The sequence below is a fragment of the Podarcis muralis genome, chromosome 10, assembly GCF_964188315.1.
Source record: "Podarcis muralis chromosome 10, rPodMur119.hap1.1, whole genome shotgun sequence".
NCBI classification, from domain to species: Eukaryota; Metazoa; Chordata; class Lepidosauria; order Squamata; family Lacertidae; genus Podarcis; species Podarcis muralis.
The window spans coordinates 10,007,448-10,030,777 of NC_135664.1; the positions used below are offsets into that span (position 1 = coordinate 10,007,448).

Here is a 23,330-nt window from a genome sequence, read left to right on the forward strand (position 1 = left end):
TAATTTACGTGCCAAAGGTACATCGGTTTTCTGGTGAGCCAGTGTTCACCATTGAGCTTTTTTAAAAAAATAAAAAAACGAATAGTAGATTATACACCCTGTGAGTGGCACTATTCAGTCATATATCCCTTATGCGGACGGTCCGGGAATCAGTGTGTATTTTACATGAATAGAATGTTTCCTTTTACTTAAAATGCATCTCTGGGTTATTTGTGGGGCATAGGAATTTGTTCTTCTTCTTCTTTTCAAAATATAGTCTGGCCCCCCACAAGGTCTGAGGGACAGTGGACCGGTCCCCTGCTGAAAAAGTTTGCTGAGCCCTGCTCTATGTTAAAGTTGCCTTTCTCCCACTTTGCATTTGCTCTTACATCTGAAGGCAAACCTGTTTAGGGTAGTTATTAATGTCTGATGTTTTATCGTGTTTTTAATATTCTGTTGGGAGCTGCCCAGAGTGGCTAGGGAAATCCAGTCAGATGGGTGGGGTATAAATAAATAAATAAATATATTATTATTATTATTATTATTATTATTATTATTATTATTATTATTATTATTACTGCTGCTGCTGTTGCTGCTGCCTGTGTTTTAATGCTTTTATCTTAAATTGTTTAGCACCATTTTAAAAAAATTGTCAGTTTCCCTGGGAAGGAAGCTGTTGAAAGGCGAAGTATAAATCATGTCCATAACCAAATATAAATAAAGAGACTAGTTTGGAGGATACTTCCCAATTTAAAAGGAAAGCGATAGATTGAGGGATCATGGGGCAGGTGTGAGGTCCAAACTATTCCTAGCAAAATCCACCAAGATGTGTTCTTTCTTTAGACTAAATACTGACGTTTCCATAACTCTCGAAATAGAATTCGCCAGGAACACACATTCAGGCAAACCTGAAAGGCTTGCCTTTACATATAAATAAAAGGACTAGGGTTTGTTCCAGTGAGAATAGACAGTCCTGGAAAACACATGTCAAGGGTACTAACAGCCCACAAAGAACAAACAATGAGACAATGTTAAATCTTCACAAAAGACAAAACGATCTAAATCTAAAACACAAACGCTATAAATCTGCTAAAGCAATGTAGAATAAATGCAGGATGGTAATCCTGCGCTGTCCTATTTGCTATAAGCTCCCTGAACTATGGAGGGACAGCGATGGAAAACTGGGATGCTGTTCCTGAACATAGGATTCCAGGCTCCTTTAAATAAGGTCCTTCTGGGGTAAAACTGGCTGGCCCAAGAGAAAGGGGAAGAATGCTGGTGATAATTGGGTGGCAACACGAGAACGGGGCCTTCTCTGCAGTGGCTCCCCGTTTGTGGAATGCTCTCCCCAGGAAAGTTCGCCTGGCGCCTTCATTATACACCTCTCGGCACCAGGCAAAAACGTTCCTTTTTAACCAGGCCTTTGGGTTGATCTGATTTACATCTTATGCCCTTAAATATATATATATATTATTATTATTTTGGTGGGGGGCTATTGGGTTGTTATTTTTATTTTAATTACGTATTTTGTGGTTGTTGTTTTTATTTTTATTCTGTGAACTGCCCTGAGACCCCTGTGTATAGGGCAGTATATTAATAATAATAATAATAATAATAATAATAATAATAATAATAATAATAATAATAGAAGGCTCAATTATCTCACATACTCTGTCTCCTTGAAATCTTAATATACCATAACAGTTAGGGCTGACTGCACATCCAGCCATGTAGAATGATCACACGGAAAAGAAACGAGACGGTTGATATCTGCATGCTCCAGTCTCTGACCTCTATGTATCCATCCATTATCTGTGAACAGAGCCATTCATGGGTTTGGCTAAACACACAGAGGTTGGGGTGATGGAGGTCTGGCAACAGGTTATGATCCTGTCGTTTCCCTTCACGTGCTCCTTTTTACACAGATACAGACAACGTCGAAATACCAGCAGCCAATTTGCGCCCATGTTGTGATTCTAGGCTAGGTTCCTTGTCACACAACCTGGGGGCTAATGAAACATGTAATAAGTCATAACCGCAATATAATGACGTATGGCGAAAGCGAGCCGTTTTGCAATTCTTACCAGCCGGGATTATGCCAATCCTGATATTGCATTGGACTAATGGTGCTTTGGGGTTATTTTGATCTATGCCAGAATCCTTCTGCGTCCTTCCAATCAAACCATGCATCACTTCATTGAACATGCCGTCCCCACCAACACAAACAACACTGCCGGAAAATACACAAATTAAAATGCACACTCACAGCAAACGAAGGAATCAACAAATATGTCAAACGCTCCCAACACAATAGATATGGTTCGCTTTATCAAGGAAGAAAGAAAAAGGAAAAAAAGAAAAAACCTCCCTTATCGAGTTCTTCAGGCTGGTTTACTGTGTGTCTTGAATTAATCCATTCAAAATGTAATTTCAGATCACAGAACAGTTGTAAACCTGTTTTGCAGGGGGAGGGGGCAGAGTTGGGGCTAATTGTAAAATAATTCTCCCCTAGTTTCTGATGTTCCTTTGCGAGTACTCACAGACATCAGTTGAAAACAAAACAGTAAACACAAGGCAGACATCAACATGGAATACTGTTCCTCTTCCAACTTATAGATATTTCACCTATTGAGTTACCATTCATAATCTCTACATATGCCACTTCTTCTTATCATCTTACAGTTGGGCTGCTGTTCTGAAGATTTTACCATGGACAGCAAGAGTTCGTGAGCGACTGAATGGTCCTTTCAGTGATCCCCCAGGTGTACAAATGGCTGGGAGATCATATAAATGACCCAGCCATATTGGCAGGGACTAATCCTGCAGATATTTCCAATCAAATTCCTCACCAGTTGGTACTGCAAGATACAGCAGTACCTTGGTTCTCAAACACCTTGGCTCTCAAACGCCTTGGTTCCCAAACGCCAAAAACCCGAAAGTAAGTGTTCTGGTTTTCTAACGTTTTTCAGAAGCCAAACGTCCGATGCAGATGTTGGCCATTGTTTCCGGGGCGCCTGCACCAATCAGAAGATGTGCCATGGTTTTTGAATATTTCAGAAGTCAAACGGACTTCCAGAATGAAGTTTGGCGCTTCTGTTTTTGTCATTTATTTTGCGTTTTTGTTTTTGAGGCTTTTTCGGTTAATTTGTTTTTGTGACTGTGTGGAACCCAGTTCAGCTACTGGGTTCAGCTATTGATTGTGTGACTGCAGAAATGGATAAAAGCCCCCCATCCAAACAATGACTATCATCAGTGCAGGTAAGAATTATTTTGTTTTAATCATCTACAATACTGTCTTATTTATGTTATAGTACAGTACATTGATTATTGCTTTCATTTTATGGATCAGTGGTCTCGTTAGATAGCAAAATTCATGTTAAATTGCTGTTTTAGAGGTTGTTTTTAAAAGTCTGGAACGAATTAATCTGTTCTGCATTACTTTCTATGGGATAGCGCACCTTGGTTTTGGAACGCTTTGGTTATGGAACGGACTTCTGGAATGGATGAAGTTTGAGAACCAAGGGACCACTGTACCGGCTTTCTGCAATGGGGGAAGTCTTCATTTGGGAAAGTTTTCAAGGAATGCTGTGCTGCCAGGTTGATCCCCGTTCAGGTGATGTTTAAATGCACAGCAGAAACGAGCGTTAATTTGTTAGAGGCGGCTGAATTCTCCTACAGTTCAACAGCTGGCTGTGATATGTTGCAGAGACAGACAGAAAGCTCTACATGTCACATTTGGATAACAGCAAAGCCATCATCTCATCTAGCTCTGCATTTCCTGCCTCATCATCTGCTGTGAGATAACTGCCTATATTTGAAAAGATGAATTGAAACACATTTTCCTCCCTACCAAAACTGCATTATCGTGAGCATCCGCTGCTCAAAGTTAACACCTCCTATCCAAAGCTCTCTCTTTCGTTAGTGAGTCCAAAGGGACAAAGACAGCAAGTGGAAATGATGCGGGATTGGTATAGAACGCTGGTAATTTGTCTGCTTGTAACCGCCGGCCGATCTGTCTATAACAACTAGAGCGTCCATATATTCTGAGCCTCAGGAATGATCCAGGACGCCTGTCCCGTCCTACAACCATTTCCATGCCTGGCGTAATTGGAATCTCAATACTATTTGACTCGGCGTTGTAGTAATTAGGGGAGGATTAATGCACGAGGAATTGTGACTTGGTGAGAAGGCCTTGCATTAGCAGGGCACACGGCGGTTTAATTAATCTCCGTCTTAGCGGGCACGGCAGAAGCAGCGAATTAGCATTCCTATACCAGGTGCCCACGATCCTGAGCTCTGTGTGTGTGTTGCAGGATTCGGGGAGGAGGGAAAGAGAGCTGGGAATGCAGGCAACGCTTTTCCATTGCCAGCGACAGACAAGCCCTGCTATATGCATGGACCAGTTCTGTTGGATTATATAGCCTGCATGCGCAGAAATAGAAGGGAAATTAGCTTGCTTGGGGATATCTCCCCACCGCCCAACCCATCTTCCTCCCAAAGGGCGATTAGAATTGGCTAAACTTTCTGAGAATATACCGGTGAGGATTATAAACATTCACAATGATAAATAAATGTGCTACGCCATCGATAAGAGGGCATCATTAGGCATTACAAAGCGTTCCTGGAAGATTTATGGGCCGAGTGGAACTTCTGTTTCACTGGGCATGAATTAAGGCATTGCCGTTTCTCACGCGTCTCCTAAATTATCAGAAAGCAAAGGCAACGAGCATTTGAGCAGCACGCTCTGCAGTCTGGATAACTAGCTGCTAGAGAACCATGAAAATTTGGGTCCCGGGCTTTTGGGACTCGTCTACCCACATGTTATCTGAAACCAAAGCGTCGCATTGGTTGCCAGATGTGAAATACCGTATTTTTTGCTCTCTAAGACTCACTTTTTCCCTCCTAAAAAGTAAGGGGAAATGTGTGTGCGTCTTATGGAGCGAATGCAGGCTGCGCAGCTATCCCAGAAGCCAGAACAGCAAGAAGGATTGCTGCTTTCTCTGTGCAGCGATCCCTCTTGCTGTTCTGGCTTCTGGGATTCAGAATATTTTTTTTCTTGTTTTCCTCCTCCAAAAACTAGGTGCGTCTTGTGGTCTGGTGCGTCTTATAGAGCGAAAAATGCAGTATATTGGCATTATTTTCAGCTCTCCTACGCCACTAGAGAAAATGCAAGATGTGCCAAAGCCCACTCGGCAGTACGATGCCCCGATGGTTTCAAAACATCACAGGGACATCTCCGTCCCCTAAGACTACAATACTAAGCAGGCTCTCTTGGGGGTTCGTTTATGAATCGATAGGGACTGCGGCCTCAGCAGGTGCCTGGGAATAAGGTCAGAAAGAGAGGCGCTAAACTGGGTGGCTGAAGCAAGCTCCTCGCAGCAATCTGCACACTAAAGGGGATTCCCAAATTATTGGGCAGTCATTCCACTTGTCTATTAAGCAGGGCACGTGCAGACTGTGTACTTTACCTAAAAAAACCAGATTAATATAAGAGAGAAAAGAGAGAACTTACCCATCGTATTTCTCTAGATTAACTTCAAGTAAGTTATCCCTAGCATGATTAGCGCGTTCAGTGACTGAGGGGAGAAGAAAAGGAACAAACAGCTTTAGGACATAATATTAAAAGGAAGATCATATGTGCACAAAAATGGCTAAGGAAGGGAGAAAACTACTGGTTTATGACCATTTTGGTTCCTAACACTTATTGTTGTTGCTGCTGCCTGAGGGAGGAAGCAGCCTAGGCTACTGTAAGGTGGCAGGATTGTGATAAACCATATCATATTTCACCAAGCTGCAACTCCACCCATTGTTACATAGGGTGTCATCCAGGACTAGACCATCTATTTTACGAACTGTAACTCTGATACCATTTTTCTTGATTACAATTTGGTAATCATTCGCTGCAATCGCTGAGAGTGAATTCCTGTTATAATAACCTGCTGTTATTTTGAGAGTTCATCTTGCGGCGCATTATTATATTCTTATGGGTTATTATTGCTTTATTCAATACAAGTTCATTTAAAATGCAGGGGGTTTTCGTGATCAGGTTGCGTGATCTTCGTTGCATGTTCTGTTGTTTCTTCTGCCTGCAAACCACCTTGTGTATAGCAATATAGGAAGCCGTTATGGAATGCAGGTATGGCTCATTCGTGAAACAGGGCAGGGCTGCAGTAATAATAATAATAATAATAATAATAATAATAATAATAATAATAATAATTTTTATTTATACCCCGCCCTCCCCAGCCAGGGCCGGGCTCAGGGCAGCTAACAAGCCATAATAAAAACAAGTTGAATGAAAACAACTTAAAAACAAGATTAAAATACAACATTAAAATACTGAAACATTAAATATTAAAATGCAGCCTCATCACAGGAGGAGAAAGGAAAAAGAAAAAAGAAAGAGGGGGAGGGAATCAAATTGGCTCCAAGCCAAAGGCCAGGTGGAACAACTCTGTCTTACAGGCCCTGCGGAAAGAAATCAGATCCTGCAGGGCCCTGGTCTCATGAGGCAGAGCGTTCCACCAGGCCGGAGCCACAGTTGAAAAGGCCCTGGCTCTGGTTGAAGCCAATCTAACTTCCTTAGGGCCCGGGACCACTAGGGTGTTGCTATAGATGGACCTTAAGGTCCTCCGTGGGGCATACCAGGAGAGGCGGTCCCGTAGGTACGAGGGTCCTAGGCCATGAATAATAAATAATAATAATAAATTTTATTTATATCCCGCCCTCCCCAGCCGAAGCCGGGCTCAGGGCGGCTAACAACACTAAAACAATGCAACATTATAAAACATTATAAACATTAATTAAAATACAAATTGATGGCAACCATAAACTAAAGTTTTGTAAAGATTGCCAAAGGAGGGAGTCAGGCTGCGCCCTGACCAAAGGCCTGGTGGAACAGCTCTGTCTTGCAGGCCCTGCGGAAAGATGTCAAGTCCTGCAGGGCCCTTGTCTCTTGCGACAGAGCGTTCCACCAGGTTGGAGCCGCAACCGAAAAAGCTCTGGCTCTGAAGGGCTTTAAAGGTCAAAACCAGCACCTTAAATCTGACCCTGTACTCCACCGGGAGCCAGTGCAGCTGGAAAAGCACTGGGTGAATATGCTCCCATGGCAGAGACCCCGTGAGGAGCCTTGCTGCTGCATTCTGCACCCGCTGGAGTTTCTTGGACAGCTTCAAGGGCAGCCCCGCGTAGAGTGAATTACAGTAGTCAAGCCTGGAGTAGACTCGCCTCCATGGGCAAACTGCAACCACAACATACAGTGCCACAATTGTGGCATGCCAGATGATGACCAGGAAAGGGTGGTGGACTCCCATCAGCTCCAGCCAGTGTTCCCAATGATTCAAGGATGATGGGAAACATCCGACAACCTTTGGAGAGCCACAGCCTCTTCGCTTCTTGCTTGTATGATAGCATACCCCGCAACATTCCTCTGATGAAAATAGGGACGTCTTATTCCATAATGATACCGTATTGACCCAAATATAAGCTGCACTCTCAAATAAGCTGCAAAATTCAAGGGCTGCTCAGAGGAGGCTTGGGAGTGGGGGCCGGGCTGGGGAACTTTGCCCCACGCTTCCGGGCTGCTTCCTGGGTGGGGGTGTTGCTCTCGTAAGGCCATGAATATAAACCACACTTTAACTTTCCACAGTTGGGATTGGGGGAAAAATAGTACAGCTTATTCCTGCCAACCTAGCAGTTCGAAAGCACGTCAAAAGTGCAAGTAGATAAACAGGTACCGCTCTGGCGGGAAGGTAAACGGCGTTTCCGTGTGCTGCTCTGGTTCGCCAGAAGTGGCTTTGTCATGCTGGCCACATGACCCGGAAGCTGTCTGCGGACAAACACCAGCTCCCTCGGCCAGTAAAGTGAGATGAGTGCACAACCCCAGAGTCGGTCACGACTGGGACTAATGGTCAGGGGTACCTTTACCTTTACCTTAGTACAGCTTATATTCAGCCCAGTACGGTAATTTTGATATTATACCCCGCACATCTTTCTGGGCAGTTTCCAACACGTATATAAAAACATCATAAAACATTAAACATTTTTTTAAAAAACCCTTCCCGATACAGGATTGCCTTCAGACGGCTTGGGGCTCGGATAACTCCATGCCCTCCAACATTTCTCCAATGAAAACAGGGACTTCCTAAGGAAAAGTGGGACATTCCGGGATCAGATCAGAAACCGAGATGGCTTCTCTAAATCAGGGACATCCCTGGAAAATGGGGACATTTGGAGGGTCTGTGATAGAGCCTGGCCTGCAGAAATTTCACCAGATTTCTGCCAGCCCCGGGGCCTCAAACACTGTTTGCTATTCCCAACTAGCAAATGCTTCCCTTTGGAACAACCACCCAAGTTTCCTATGGAAAAAATGGACCGTTATTCCAGCAAAAGAAGGAAGCGCATGATAGCTGGATAAGAAAAGGGGTAAGAAGCTTTTGGTCATCAGCCTCCTTGAAAGGAAAACAACAATCCTGTAATCTATATTCAGCGTGGATTTGGAAAATATCTACGCCAGTGCCAAATCTGAGGTGAACCCTGTACAAACAACATGGCTGCAAAATGCTTGGAGTTTTCACAGCACCTTTCTAAAAATACACACACATAGTAAGTTGCCAGAAAGCCTTCCAGCTACATGCACAAAGGCCTGTCCCAATCTCTTAGGACTCTTTCTCAGCCTAGCGATGGCAATCTGAACTCAAGGAAGGCTGTGTACACTTAGGAAAGAGGGAGAAGCTCAGGTGCCACTGAGCGGTGCTTGTTTTCTTGTTGACAACCAAAAAAGGACACGCAAATGTTTTCAGGTGGAGTTTTCTTTTTGTGCTATGCATGCTTATTTGTTTGTCTGATGACCGAGAAAGTGCTCTGCATCCAGAGAATTAAATGAGCACTGTGTAGCTTCCAGGGAGCTGCAAAACCTTGCAGCTGTTTCTCAGCAAACGGGCATTTTGCACTACGATGCACTCGGGGTTGACCTGAGATCCAACCCCAGAGGATGGATGCGGAAATGCAGCTGGGATGTGGAATCTGCGCCATGGTTTGTGCAATCAGAACCAGTGAAGGCAGTGAAGGTCCTGTGTGAGTGTCTGGAGGCGGTTGGAGGATGGATGGCGGCTAACAGATTGAGGTTGAATCCTAACAAGACAGAAGTACTGTTTTTGGGGGACAGGAGGCGGGCAGGTGTGGAGGATTCCCTGGTCCTGAATGGGGTAACTGTGCCCCTGAAGGACCAGGTGCGCAGCCTGGGAGTCATTTTGGACTCACAGCTGTCCATGGAGGCACAGGTCAAATCTGTATCCAGGGCAGCTGTTTACCAGCTCCATCTGGTACGCTGGCTGAGACCCTATCTGCCTGCGGACTGCCTCGCCAGAGTGGTGCATGCTCTGGTTATCTCCCGCTTGGACTACTGCAATGCACTCTACGTGGGGCTACCTTTGAAGGTGACCCGGAAACTACAACTAATCCAGAATGCGGCAGCTAGACTGGTGACTGGGGGCGGCCACTGAGACCACATAACACCAGTCTTGAAAGACCTACATTGGCTCCCAGTACATTTCCAAGCACAATTCAAAGTGTTGGGGCTGACCTTTAGAGCCCTAAACGGCCTCGGTCCAGTATACCTGAAGGAGCATCTCCACCCCCATCGTTCTGCCCGGACACTGAGATCCAGCGCTGAGGGCCTTCTGGCGGTTCCCTCACTGCGAGAAGCCAAGTTACAGGGACCAGGCAGAGGGCCTTCTCAGTAGTGGCGCCCTCCCTGTGGAATGTCCTCCCACCAGATGTCAAAGAGATCAACAACTACCAGACTTTTAGAAGACATCTGAAGGCAGCCCTGTTTAGGGAAGGTTTTAATGTTTGATGTATTACAGTATTTTAATATTTTTTTGGAATCCGCCCAGAGTGGCTGGGGAAGCCCAGCCAGATGGGCGGGGTATAAATAAAAAATTATTATTATTATTATTATTATTATTATTATTATTATTATTATTATTACTGGGTTGCGTTGCGGCACAACTTTCCTTACCGGAATAAAAAAACACCCTTGTGTAGGTTCAGTGGCAAACCTTTGTTGCGTAACAGCATTGACATGGAATTAAGTTAAAGGCAGTCCTTTCTAAAACATGCACGAGATGATGGAATTTATTTTATAACAGACCATTTTTACATTACTCACCTATAACATCTGTTGAAATGGAGGCTAGGCTAAACAATGGAGCTACCTTTTGTTCATAGATCTTCTCTCCTTGTTTTTTCCCACCGTACGGATTAATATATACAAGCAAGTGCTTTGGTCTAGAGGCTGTCAAAGTGAAAAAGGGTATACCAGTTAAAACTAAATAGTTTTTAGGATTATTCGCTCCTCAATTCTTTCATGCGCATCAGCGGGTTGTTTTGTTGTTGTTGTTTTTACAAAGCAATTTAGAGGGCCAAGTTCATTGGAAATAATGATTCAAATGTAATAAACGCTGTCATGACTGAACCGAGTACCAAAAGATTCTCACAAGCTTTCAGTCAATTTTCTTTGCATTTTAAGCCCTATTCCAGCATTCTTTTCCTTTTTCAGTTTTTAAAAAATATGTTCAAGTAATAGGCCAGAAAATGGATAAGGGTGCATGATTCTTTTGGTGATATGTATAGTTAACTGAACTATAATAACTTTGGATAATTTTATCCCATTTTCCCCCAATAAATTCAAGGCAGCCAGGCTACTTCTTCTCCCCCCCTTTTTTATTTATTTAATGCTTTATTAACCATAGTTACATCCATACATCAAAGACATTTTATAATCTGTCAATCAAACTCATCAAAATAAAAATTCCATCCAAGAGGTACAGGATATATCTTCATAAATTTGACTACCCGTCCTTCTCAACATCTTTTCACTCCAGTAAACCTGTTGCCTAAATTTATCAGCAAAATCATAATAAAATATTAATATGCATCTCTCTCTGTGTGTGTGTATCTGTTTTAACCCATTTAACCTTTATTTACAGAGCTTATTCAAAAGCTGCTACCGAATTCAGATTGCAACTCTTATTATTTAAGTAACTCTTTAGAGGTCTCCAGTTATCAATGAACTCCTGTTTCTTCTTATCTTTAATCTGCTTCTCCTGCACATATGTCCCAGATGGTACTAGACTTCATGCATCATCCCTGACCATTAGCCATGCTGGCCGAGGCTGCTGGAAGTTGGAATAATGACACAGAAGAGGACCAGAGGTCCTCCATCCCTAGTCTACAACAGGGCCATGTTAACACTATACATTATTTCTCTGCCCAGGGCTACAGTTCCCAAAATTCCCTGCAAAGAGGGATTGGTTGTTAAACCAATCTGGAAATTGGTAGCTCTAGGAGGCAAATGAGGGTTCCTAATGACTCTTGACACCTGTAACAAACCCCTTGCCCCGTTTTTCGTTTGCTGTACTCTAGGATTTTGATCTCTATCCAAGGCAGCGGAGGCAACAAGTTGCGCATCGAGAACTTACTCTGCAAATCAAGTAATTCTCTGAGCGCATGCATCCACTGATTACACAGTTGCTCATTAATGCACCAGAAGGTCACGTCTTTGCACCGCCAGCGGTGATTATGTACTCTCTTCACATAGTGCACTGCAAACAAACAAAAAGGGTCATGTACACAGGAGGCAGAATTCCATCTGAAGAGTCCTTTAAATGCGGGGCGAAATTAACTCCAGAAAACATAATGGAACTTAGTATTTATACAGAGGCTGGTAGGGTTCAAAGAACTCCGCGTGCATTATCTCATTAAAACGTACACCAATCCAATAAGATAGACCGGCATCGCTAGCCCTGTACTGCAGCTGGGAATTTGAGGCAGAAGAAAAAAGAAAAAGACGCCGTAGCCAGAAGTGGGCGGGGGCCTAATTTGACTAGCTCCACCCCCGGTGTCACATGCCCCAAGTAGCCCCGCCCCATGTGATCTGGAACCCAGAGCAAGGACTCCCTCTCTGCAGACATTCACACTGTATACACAGAGACTTGGGGGTGGGGCTATTTGTTACGGCCCCACCCACTTATTAGACCAACGCATGAAATATAATTCTGAATGGGACGAGAGAGACCACCAAGTCAGTTATACGGCATAGATGAGATTTGACTTCCTAATTAACGTTCCTGTCTTTCAGTTGGTATGTGACAGTAGCTTCAAGATATGGACAACAAAAATGGGGAAGACATTTCAAATTAAACTGTAATTTTATATAGCTTGCTGAAGGTCTTTCGGAAACAGCCTCCGACTTTCCAGATTTGGGGAAAAGACACTGGAAAGTCTACTTTCGGGTGTCAGCTATCACTGCAAAGCGTGGAACGCCCCAAACTCAGCCCTCCAGATGTTTTGGGACTACAGTTCCCATCATCCCTGACCACTGGTCCTGTTAGCTAGGGATGATGGGAGTTGTAGTCCCAAAACATCTGGAGGGCCGAGTTTGGGGATGCCTGTCCTATGCAAACAAAGTTATATGTAAAGATTCATTTCAAGGTACCCAGAATGTCTCATATTCCAACACTGTAAAAGGAAAATCCTCTATTTATTCAAAAGGTATTAAAAGGAATTAGAAACAAATCGAGCGCTTGCCCTTTCACCTCAGACAGGCAGGGCTTCTAATTTTTTTAAGGTTTATATTTTGAAGTCAAGTAGGTCTTCCTTTGGTGGAAAAAAAAAGAAGAATCTGTTGTGAGGAAAACCACCTGTCAGAATGTTAATAATTACCATTTTATTAAAGTGCAGATACAAGGCAGAAAACCCTGACCATTTAATGGATTCAATAGGGGCAAGATTTAGCAGGACTTTAGGTTAAAAACAAACAAACACTTGGGGCATTTAAGCGATCAATAAACCCTTGGTTAAGTTTATAGCCATGCCATCAATTTAAAAAAACTCTTAGATATTATATGTACATAAAATATGGAGCACATGTGAAAACATGCACCCTGTCGCTATTTTAAAGCACTTAATAATGCCCTATAATTTGAAGGTTGTGTGTGGTGAAAATTCACACACACTAAGCCCAGGCATATACCCTAGTGAAGGCTTCCTCAACCTTGGGCCTCCAGATGTTTTGATACTACAGTTCCCATCATTCCTGGCCACTGGTCCTGCTAGCTAGGGATCATGGGAGTTGTAGGCCAAAAACATCTGGAGGCCCAAGGTTGAGGAAGCCTGCCCTAGTGGGTCAAAAGACAAATTCAAAACCATTTATTGCTTGCTTTCCCTTAATATGCTCCCCAAAGGTCCGTTTTCTGCAAGATAGGCAGAGGGGTATGGTAGTTAATGATGCTATTGTGTTCTGCAGTGGAAATCAGAGTAGTTTTGCGGCAATTTCTCCACTCAGAATTGAGGGTTGGTGAGGGTGGAATACAGATTATGTTATGCCGAGCGGTAACTTACTCCAAACGATTTCTTGGCGAAAAATCCAAGAAAGGAGATGAGTGGTAAGATTTCTCTCACCGCTTGGAAGGATATTGCAAACATTTAGCAAACAGGTGTTTTTTAAAAACGGTGCCTGCCGTTGTGTTTTACCTGTGAATGCATGCGGCTTTGCCATTTTCTGCCATTTCCCACTATTACATTGTTTCTTATCGATTTCTGTTTCCTCGACAGCAATAATCTCAGATATGGGCACGGCGCAGCTCTCTGCGAAAAAGAGATAGAGCAGTGTTGTGAGGAAGATCTACACAGTATCAGAGTGCTTCGGCTTCTGCTTCTAGAAGAAAATGCGAAAAATTAAGAGATACGATTCGACATGCAGGTATAAAGGCCGGACCAAAATGCACTACAGTGGTACCTCAGGTTAAGTACTTAATCCGTTCCAGAGGTCTGTTCTTAACCTGAAACTGTTCTTTAATATTTTTTTGGAAGCCGCCCAGAGTGGCTGGGGAAACCCAGCCAGATGGGCAGAGTATAAATAATAAAATCATTATCATCATCATCATCATCATCATTATTATTAACCTGAAGCACCAATTTAGCTAATGGGGCCTCCGGCTGCCACCGCGCCACCAGAGCACAATTTCTGTTCTCATCCTGAAGCAAAGTTCTTAACCTGAAGCACTATTTCTGGGTTAGCGGAGTATGTAACCTGAAGCGTATGTAACCTGAAGCGTATGTAACCCGAGGTACCACTGTACTGTCATGCATCTGACTGTGCAAGTCCTCTAAGGCAGAAAGCAGGTCTTTCCCTTTATACAGATGTTTCGCTTCAAGCCAGATGAGGGAAAACCCTTTGCTTCTAAAATATTGTTACAAAGGTTGGTGCCATCCCCAATCTGTGCCAAGATTCCAGCCACTCTGTGCTGCTTTGAGTAGCAAGACATGGCAGAGACTGTCACAGCTTTAAGAAATATGATTTATTCACATATTTACACCAGGGAGGGAGGGAGCCCGGAACTTGCAACACAGTCAATTCAAGAGGGGATTGTTTCCCACCGCAGTGCAGCACTGGAGCTCAAGCCATCTCTGCCAGTCTGCCAAAGTCTTTTTTCTCTCTCCCTTCTTCTTCGCAGCACACATTTCCTGTTACCTCTCTTATAAATCCCATCACCTTGGCAACCTCTGTTTGCCCAGGACCAAGGATCCCTTTCTGTCATGTTAACACCTCTATCCCAGGTGAGGCTCTGGCTTGGAAAGGAAGTTCAGCCTGCATTTCTCCACTAACTCCAAGTATAGGGTTGCCATATTTCAAAAAGTGAAAATCCGGACTCAAAAGTGCATGGGCTGCCCTGCGTCCAGATTTCCCCAGACATTTCAGCGATTTCCACCCAGACGCTGTTCACGAAGGCTGAATACCGGCTGTGTCTGGGAAATTCCAGGTGCATGGCAACCCTATCAAATATTAACTCGATTCTGACGTTCATTCATTGACTGGGTTTAGGGCAGGAGTCAGAAAACTTTTTCAGCAGGGGGCTGGTACACTGTCCCTCAAACCTTGTGGGGTGCCAGACTATATTTGGGGGGTGGGGGGAAATGAACGGATTCCTATGCCCCACAAATAACCCAGAGATGCATTTTAAATAAAAGGACACATTCTACTCATGTAAAAACACCAGGCAGGCCCACAAATAACCCAGAGATGCATTTTATATAAAAGGACACATTCTACTCATGTAAAAACAAGCTGATTCCCGGACTGTCCACAGGCCGGATTTAGAAGACGATTAGGCCGCATCTGGCCCCCGGGCCTTAGTTTGCCTACCCATGATTTAGGGGGGTCTTCCCTCCCCACCCATCAAATTCATAACAATATGTTTAATCGATTCCAAGGAACCCAGCGCAATTCTGCCTTCGATGCAAAGCGCATTATCAACAATAAATACTATATTTCCACAAACGTGTTAGTCACATACTGCAATCCTGCTAACGGAAGCAACGTGTAAAAGTAACACGTGATAAAACGAGCATCACCAATCACAAAAACTGGAACAGCAATGCAAAGTAAGAATTTGTAGTGCCTGAGGATGATCTCATAACGTATCTTTGGCAGGGCCATTAGCTGGAGAGCAAGTTGACTCCAAAATCTACGTAACACGCTCTGAGAAATGTCAGGGGTTGGTGGGACAGACACACACATACAAATGATGAGGATGATGGTCCATAAATTATTTGCCTCAGCTATTCATTATCGTAATTATTATTCTATACTTATGTTATGCCTAGGGCCAGCTCCTGGTTTACATACACCGCTGACTGCCTTCTGGCAGTTCCCTCACTGCGAGAAGCGAAGTTACAGGGAACCAGGCAGAGGGCCTTCTCGGTAGTGGCACCCACCCTGTGGAACGCCCTCCCACCAGATGTCAAAGAGAAAAAGAACTACCAAACTTTTAGAAGACATCGGAAGGCAGCCCTGTTTAGGGAAGTTTTTAATGTTTGAAGTTTTATCATGTTTTTAATCTTTTGTTGGAAGCCGCCCAGAGCGGCTGGGGAAGCCCAGCCAGACGGGCAGGGAACAAACAAACAAACAAACAAAATTCATTTATTGGGGACAACACCCACAAAAGGATTTACAGTGGTACCTCGGGTTAAGTACTTAATTCGTTCCGGAGGTCCGTTCTTAACCTGAAACTGTTCTTAACCTGAAGCACCACTTTAGCTAATGGGGCTTCACGCTGCTGCAGCACGATTTCTGTTCTCATCCTGAAGCAAAGTTCTTAACCCGAGGTACTATTTCTAGGTTAGCGGAGTCTGTAACCTGAAGCGTATGTAACCTGAGGTACCACTGTACTATAATCTCTACATTTCTAAATGAACCTAAAGGTAAAGGTAAAGGGACCTCTGACCATTAGGTCCAGTCGTGGCCGACTCTGGGGTTGCGGTGCTCATCTCGCTTTATTGGCCGAGGGACCCAGCGTACAGCTTCTGGGTCATGTGGCCAGCATGACCAAGCCGCTTCTGGCGAACAAAAGTCGCGCATGGAAACGCTGTTTACCTTCCTGCCGGAGTGGTACCTATTTATCTACTTGCACTTTGACGTGCTTTCGAACTGCTAGGTTGGCAGGAGCAGGGACTGGGCAACGGGAGCTCACCCCGTCGCGGGGATTCGAACCGCCGACCTTCTGATCGGCAAGCTCCAGCGGCACAGTGGTTTAACCCACAGCACCACCCGCGTCCCGCAAATGAACCTGGCGCCTAGCTAAATCTGAACACTGTCTGGGGGTGGGGGAAACTGTGGCCCTCCAGATTTGGTTGGACTGTTAACAACCCGGCCATTGGCTATGCAGACAATGGCTGGTGGGAGATGGAGTCTAACAACATCTGGAGGACCAGAGATTCCTCACCCCTGTGGGGGGGGGGACTACAGACACTGATGTTTTTGGCAAGCCTGGTACTATTTAAGGGGCTGGTGATGCAATGCCGTTCAAGCTTAAAGGTAAAGGTACCCCTGCCCATACGGGCCAGTCGTGACCGACTCTAGGGTTGTGCGCCCATCTCACTTAAGAGGCCGGGGGCCAGCGCTGTCCGGAGACACTTCCGGGTCACGTGGCCAGCGTGACGAAGCTGCTCTGGTGAGCCAGCACCAGCGCAGCACACGGAAACGCCGTTTACCTTCCCGCTATAAAGCGGTCCCTATTTATCTACTTGCACTTAGGGGTGCTTTCGAACTGCTAGGTGGGTAGGAGCTGGGACCGAAAGACGGGAGCTCACCCCGCCGCGGGGATTCGAACTGCCGACCATGCGATCGGCAAGCCCTAGGCACTGAGGTTTTACCCACAGCGCCACCCGCGTCCCTGGGAAACTACAGACACTGATGTTTTTGGCAAGCCTGGTACTATTTAAGGGGCTGGTGATGCAATGCCGTTCAAGCTTACGTAAACGTAAATCTCCCTATTACAAAAGGCCTTCATTCTTGACTTGACCTATTTTTCCCCTTCACCTTTTTATTCTTGACTGACTGCATAGGGCTGTGTTGTGTTCCAGGGCTTCCTGTTATGTAAGAGGCCAGTCTCACCAGACAGCTCATCAACTGATACTTCCCTTAGGTATTAATCTTCCTCAGGTAAACAATGCTTATTTTGGCAGGAGATCAAAGCATGCAGCAGTCCACTTTATTATTGCAGAGGACTTTTTCTCTCATTCCCAAAGCCTCGCACTGTCTGGCTTGCGGGTTCTTCGGTTCTCTTTCAATGTATTTTTGGTTGCAAAAGGAGAGCTTCCTGTTTCCTGCAATGGCCCGATCAGATGAAGATTGTGGAGTAGCGTTACAAATCTTTTAAAATGTTGAGTTAAATAGCTCCAGAAGTAGGTCAGGTTCTCAAGTTCATTAAGGAAGGCCATATTCAACAGTCCTGGCATTTCACCACTTATTGACACACAAAGCTTAAGGTGGATTTGAAAGTATTGATGTAAGATGAACAAGTGAAGCAGAGAGGTCTTCTACAGTTAGTTGAAGAGGCCATAGAGATATTTAAAAGAGAGAGAGAGGGAGGGACAGAAAACAAATGAAGAAGCCTGTTCTCTGGCATTTAAGATCTTTTTATCTAACAGAATGCCAGTGGCATGTCAAAATTCCTCTTAATCCAGCCCCAATTTCCAGCCCTATCATTAGGCACAGTGAGATGATCACTTCGGGCAGCAGGTCTTTGCTGGGCTGGGAAGGGCAGGTGAATAAAAAATCAATGATTAAAAAAATCAATTAATCAATCAATGATTAAATAAATTAATAAATAAATGATTAAAAAAGAAATAAATCAGATTTTTAAAATTTAAATCAGATTTTTTTTATTTAAATCGGATTTTTTTTAATTTAAATTGGAACTTTTTGATTTAAATCAGAACTTTTTGATTTAAATTGGATTTTTAAAATAAAATGCTTTTGGAGGATTTCCCCCCCTAAATATAGTTTTCTATTTAAGTTACATTATAGACCAAAGGCTATTCATCAGGTAATAAGGATTTGTTTTAAGTTTTTCATGTGTGCTAAAACTCAGTCTGGTGTTTTTATAAAAAGAAATTGTTTAACCACATCTGTTAACAAACATGGATACATATGCTATAATGTTATTGTTCTGGTTAAATAAATTGTTTAAATTGTTATTCAGGAAATGATTATTCTTCTCCTTCCAATAAAGTACAGCAGGGAAGTTGTCCAAATATAAACAGATAACTTATTAAACCTCACAATAATTTCATAATTATCTGTCTGCGTATTTCTAATAGCATAACCAAATCAATAATTTTTGATATAACTGTAAAAACTACTCTGAAAATTTATTATTCCAAAAAACCTTCATCTGGTTGCAAATAATAAGCTAATACCAGCAAGAATGAGGGTTTCTGTAAAAAGAAAAAAAAAGGGGGGGGGGAGATTTACCGTATTTTTCCGTCTATAAAACACCCCCATGTATAAGACGCCCCCTATTTTTGGGGACTCCGATTTAAGAAAATGGGGGGAGATGTATCCGTGTATAAGACCCCCCCTATTTTCTAACATTATTTTTTAGGGGGGAAACCTAGTCTTATACACGGGAAAATACGGTAAATCAAGTCTTACTGACTAGTGATTTAAATCGATTTGATTTAAATCACATCCACCCTGGTTAGGAGGACCAGCAGAGAATCATAGAACTGTAGAGTTGGAAGGGACCCCAGCGGTCATCTAGTCCAGCCCACTGCAATGCCTCTATACAGTAATTTATGGACCTAATAGGTATCTCAAGCCATTTGCACATGTTGCCATGCAACCAGTCCATGCAGAATGTAGGCACCCTATATATAGAAAGGAGCAAACCTGTGATATTTTAGGGAGCAGGCTAGCAGGTGGGGCCCATTACTTACATCATAGGAGCCTACACAACAGAAAACGCTGTTGCTGTGTGTAGGTTTTATTTTATTTGTTTTTTATCTTATATTTTGGAAATGTACACCGTGTCGTTTTTCCCCTTTAATTTTTTTTTTTGGGGGGGGGGTCCCAAGAGAGTGGGGCCCTAAGCTATAGCTTGTTTAAAGGTAAAGGGACTCCTGACCATTAGGTCCAGTCGCGGACAACTCTGGGATTGCGGCGCTCATCTCGCTTTATTGGCCGAGGGAGCCGGCGTACAGCTTCCGGATCATGTGGCCACCATGACTAAGCTGCTTCTGGCGAACCAGAGCAGTGCACGAAAACACTGTTTACCTTCCCGCCGGAGCGGTACCTATTTATCTACTTGCACTTCGTGTTTTCAAACTGCTAGGTTGGCAGGAGCAGGGACCGAGCAACGGGAGTTCACCCCGTCGCGGGGATTCGAACCGCCGACCTTCTGATCGGCAAGTCCTAGGCTCTGTGGTTTAACCCACAGCACCACCCGCGTCCCATAGCTTGTTTAGCTTATACGCTATGGGTGGCGCTGTGGTCTAAACCACAGAGTTTAGCTTATAAGTAAATCTGGCACTGATGAGGAAGCAAGCTTTGGAATACTGGGAGATCCTGTGCTGATCCTACTTCCAAGTACATTTGAAAGTTTGCTTGAAAGTTTGCTTCCATGAGAAGGGCTTAATCGGTCATAAACCAAGCAACCTAATCTGAGCGGCTCACCTAATCTGATCCTGGCAACTAGGCATGGATCCAGCAGAAAGGTGGGACGCCAAAGAGACCTCAGCTGTAGTGGGCTGGGGGAGATGGTGAGAGAACCTCCAGCTTCAGGCCAAATCTGGATCGGGTCCCTGGCACTCTTCATAAACCAGACCCTCTTCCCTACTCGCTGCCTCCTCAGCAGGTAAAGCAGAATGCTCTGTTCCTGCTCGACAAGCCTGATTGGCATTGTATTTTGCTTTCTCAGCGGTACAGAAGCCAGCAGATCTGGCAAAGCAGGGACAGAACTCTTTGCTTCTCTGGTTGGCTATTATTTCCGTACGATGCCATTGAGAAATGGAGCATGAAAGTCAAGGAAGCTGAATGGGGGTGTCACTATGTGGCCCTAATCCACTTTGCTTGGAGGGAAATGCAGCCATGCTAAAGCCAGGTGGGCTGTAGGGGAGGCACTCCTGCAGGAGAAATAACCAGTTGTCTTCAAATCGACTTGGGACTCCGGGAGAAGCCATGGATCGTATGAGATAGGCACAATTATTTATCCTTATATGAGTTACTAAATACAGTGGTGCCTCGCAAGACGAAAAGAACCCGTTCCGCGAGTCTCTTCGTCTTGCGGTTTTTTCGTCTTGCGAAGCAAGCCCATTAGCGGCTTAGCGCTATTAGCGGCTTAGCGGGCTTTGCGGATCAGCTGATAAGCGGCTTAGCGATCAGCTGTTAAGCGGCTTAGCGGATCAGCTGATAAGCGGCTTAGCGGCTTGGGGAAAAGGGGGGGGGGAGGAAAAAAAACCTGCAGGAACTCGCAAGACATTTTCCATAGGAAATTCGTTTTGCGAAGCACCTCCAAAACGGAAAACCCTTTTGTCTAGCGGGTTTTCCGTCTTGCGAGGCATTCGTCTTGCGGGGCACCACTGTACCGTATTTTTCGCTCCATAAGATGCACCTGACGCACCTAGTTTTTAGAGGAGGAAAACAAGAAAAAAATATTCTGAACGAAACAGTGGATGTATGGTATTTGTGGTTCATGCTGTGGCCACAGACATGTGATTTGATGGTGAGTTTGGGGTAGCCCAATGCAAAAATCCTGAGGATCCATGTGGGCCCGTGCTTTGTAACCACATTTTTGCGCCATTGCGGCCCCACGCAACAGTGGGTGCCTGATTTTTTGGGTGCAGGCTGTAGCCATGGACATGCTATGTGGTCTGACGGTGAATTTGGGGTGACCCAATGCAAAAATCCTGAGGATCCATGGGCTTTTACCTCCCCTCTCCCAGGAAGCCTCCTTTATTGCTAGCGTCCCTTATCTTCCCTCTGATCCCTTGCCGATCAGCTGCTTAGCGGCTTCGTTTCAACACCCCCTTCCCTCTTTCTAAAAAAAATTCAGAATCAAATTGATGGCAACCATTGGGCTAGAGTTCTATGAGGATTACCAAAGGAGGGGGTCAGACTGTGCCTTCGCCAAAGGCCAGGCGGAACAGCTCTGTCTTGCAGGCCCTGCGGAAAGATGTCAAGTCCCGCAGGGCCCTAGTCTCTCGTGACAGCGCGTTCCACCAGATTGGGGCCACAGCCGAAAAAGCCCTGGCTCTGGTTGAAGCCAGCCTAACCTCCCTGTGGCCTGGGACCTCCAAGATGTTTTTGTCTGAAGACCGTAAGGTCCTCCATGGGACATACCAGGACAGGCGGTCCCATAGGTACGAGGGTCCTAAAACAGTAACTACAGCGGTACCTGGGTCTATGAACAGTCCTGTTCATGAACTATTCAGCAAACAAACTGCAAAACTGGAAGTAGGTGTTCCGGTTAGCAAACTTTGCCTCGGAAGCAGAACAGTGGAAGGGCACTGGTGGCGGGAGGCCTCAGTAGGGTAAGCATGCCTCGGTTTAAGAACGCTTTGGTTTAAGAACAGGCTTCTGGAACGAATTAATTTCATAAACCGAGGTACCACTGTACTAGAATACAAAACTGGAAAATACTGATGCAATAAAATAGGGCAGAGGAGTGGTTAATACCCAAAAACCATTCGAAGCAAACGTGTTTTTGCTGTGAAAAGGAAGCCGCTGCTCAGACTCCACCCCCCCCCCAAGAAAGGTGTGTCCATAGCATTGGGGCTGCAGCAGGAAAGGCTCTGCTCATGGTACAGACGAAGAACACATTGACTTTGGTCTAACTCAGGCTTCCTCAACCTCGGCCCTCCACAAGTTTTTGGCCTACAACTCCCATGATCCCTAGCTAGCAGGACCAGTGGTGAGGGATGATGGGAATTGTAGTGTCAAAACATCTGGAGGGCCGAGGTTGAGGAAGCCTGGTCTAACTGCAGCACAGAAGAAAGAGAGGTTGTTATGAAGCCAGAAGCCCCGAAAAGAGAGCTGTGATAGTAGCGGCCGGTGGGGAGGAGCTGTAAACTGAGGCAGTGCTGGGAGGCCAGGTTATGTTTTGTTGTTGTAAACTGCCTTGTTTATCGTAATCTAGAAAGGCACCACTGCCAGCCTATCCTGCAAGCTGCTCCTGAGCTTCTGGGATGACAGGAAGACTGTACAATGGCTGTCATGGCTAAGGCTGAGGGTGTGGGACTTTAAATGTGATGCAGGATTATTGCTGTGCGTGCCCTTGCAGAACAAACATACCTGAGTCACCCTGGAAGGATGGCCCAGATCTGTCCAGAGTGCACTGCAAGAGAGTTAGGGAACAGCCTGATATACACTTACCCAGGAATAAGGCATATTTAACTCAATGGGACTTATTTCTGAGTATGTCCAGTTTAACTGCAGGATCCGCTGCTTGATCTGAGTTCAGAGTTAAGGCCAAGGGTGAAAATAGTAGATGGGATTAGAGCTGCAGGAAGGAACTGAGGAGAAGGCTTCTGTGCTCTCCATATATTGTTGGACTACAAGTCCCATCATCTGTGCCCATTGGCCATGTTGCTGGAGCTGAGGTCAGCTGAGGTCCAGCAATGTCTTGAGGACCACAGGTTCCTTGTCGCTGATCTAGATGCGGGGTGCTTATAATAATAGTAATAATAATAACAATTTAATATTTATACCCCACCCATCTGGCTGGGTTTCCCCAGCCACTCTGGGCGGCTTCCAACAAAACACTAAAATACAATAACCTATTAAACATTAAAAGCTTCCCTAAACAGGGCTGCCTTCAGATGTCTTCTAAAAGTTTGCTAGTTATTTTTCTCTTTGACATCTGGTAGGAGGGCGTTCCACAGGGCGGGTGCCACTACCGAGAAGGCCCTCTGCCTGATTCCCTGTAACTTGGCTTCTCGCAGCAAGGGAACCACCAGAAGGCCCTCAGTGCTGGACCTCAGTGTCTGAGCAGAACGATGGAGATGGA

The 23,330-nt window shown here is 44.7% G+C and overlaps 1 protein-coding gene across 4 annotated transcripts in view; it reads right to left on the reverse strand.

Moving 5' to 3' along the window:
• The window catches only part of CERK (ceramide kinase), a 46,412-nt gene that overhangs the window by 19,783 nt on the left and 3,299 nt on the right, over positions 1-23,330 (reverse strand). The window contains exons 2-6 of one of the 4 annotated variants that reach the window (XM_077935817.1): positions 13,516-13,629; positions 11,463-11,585; positions 10,151-10,276; positions 5,492-5,555; positions 2,064-2,209 (exon numbers count right to left, since the gene is read on the reverse strand). In XM_077935817.1, the coding sequence (XP_077791943.1) occupies positions 2,064-2,209; positions 5,492-5,555; positions 10,151-10,276; positions 11,463-11,585; positions 13,516-13,629 (573 nt within the window). The remainder of the gene's footprint in view (positions 1-2,063; positions 2,210-5,491; positions 5,556-10,150; positions 10,277-11,462; positions 11,586-13,515; positions 13,630-23,330) is intronic. The other 3 variants (XM_028746297.2, XM_028746299.2, XM_028746300.2) reach the window with 3 other exon arrangements.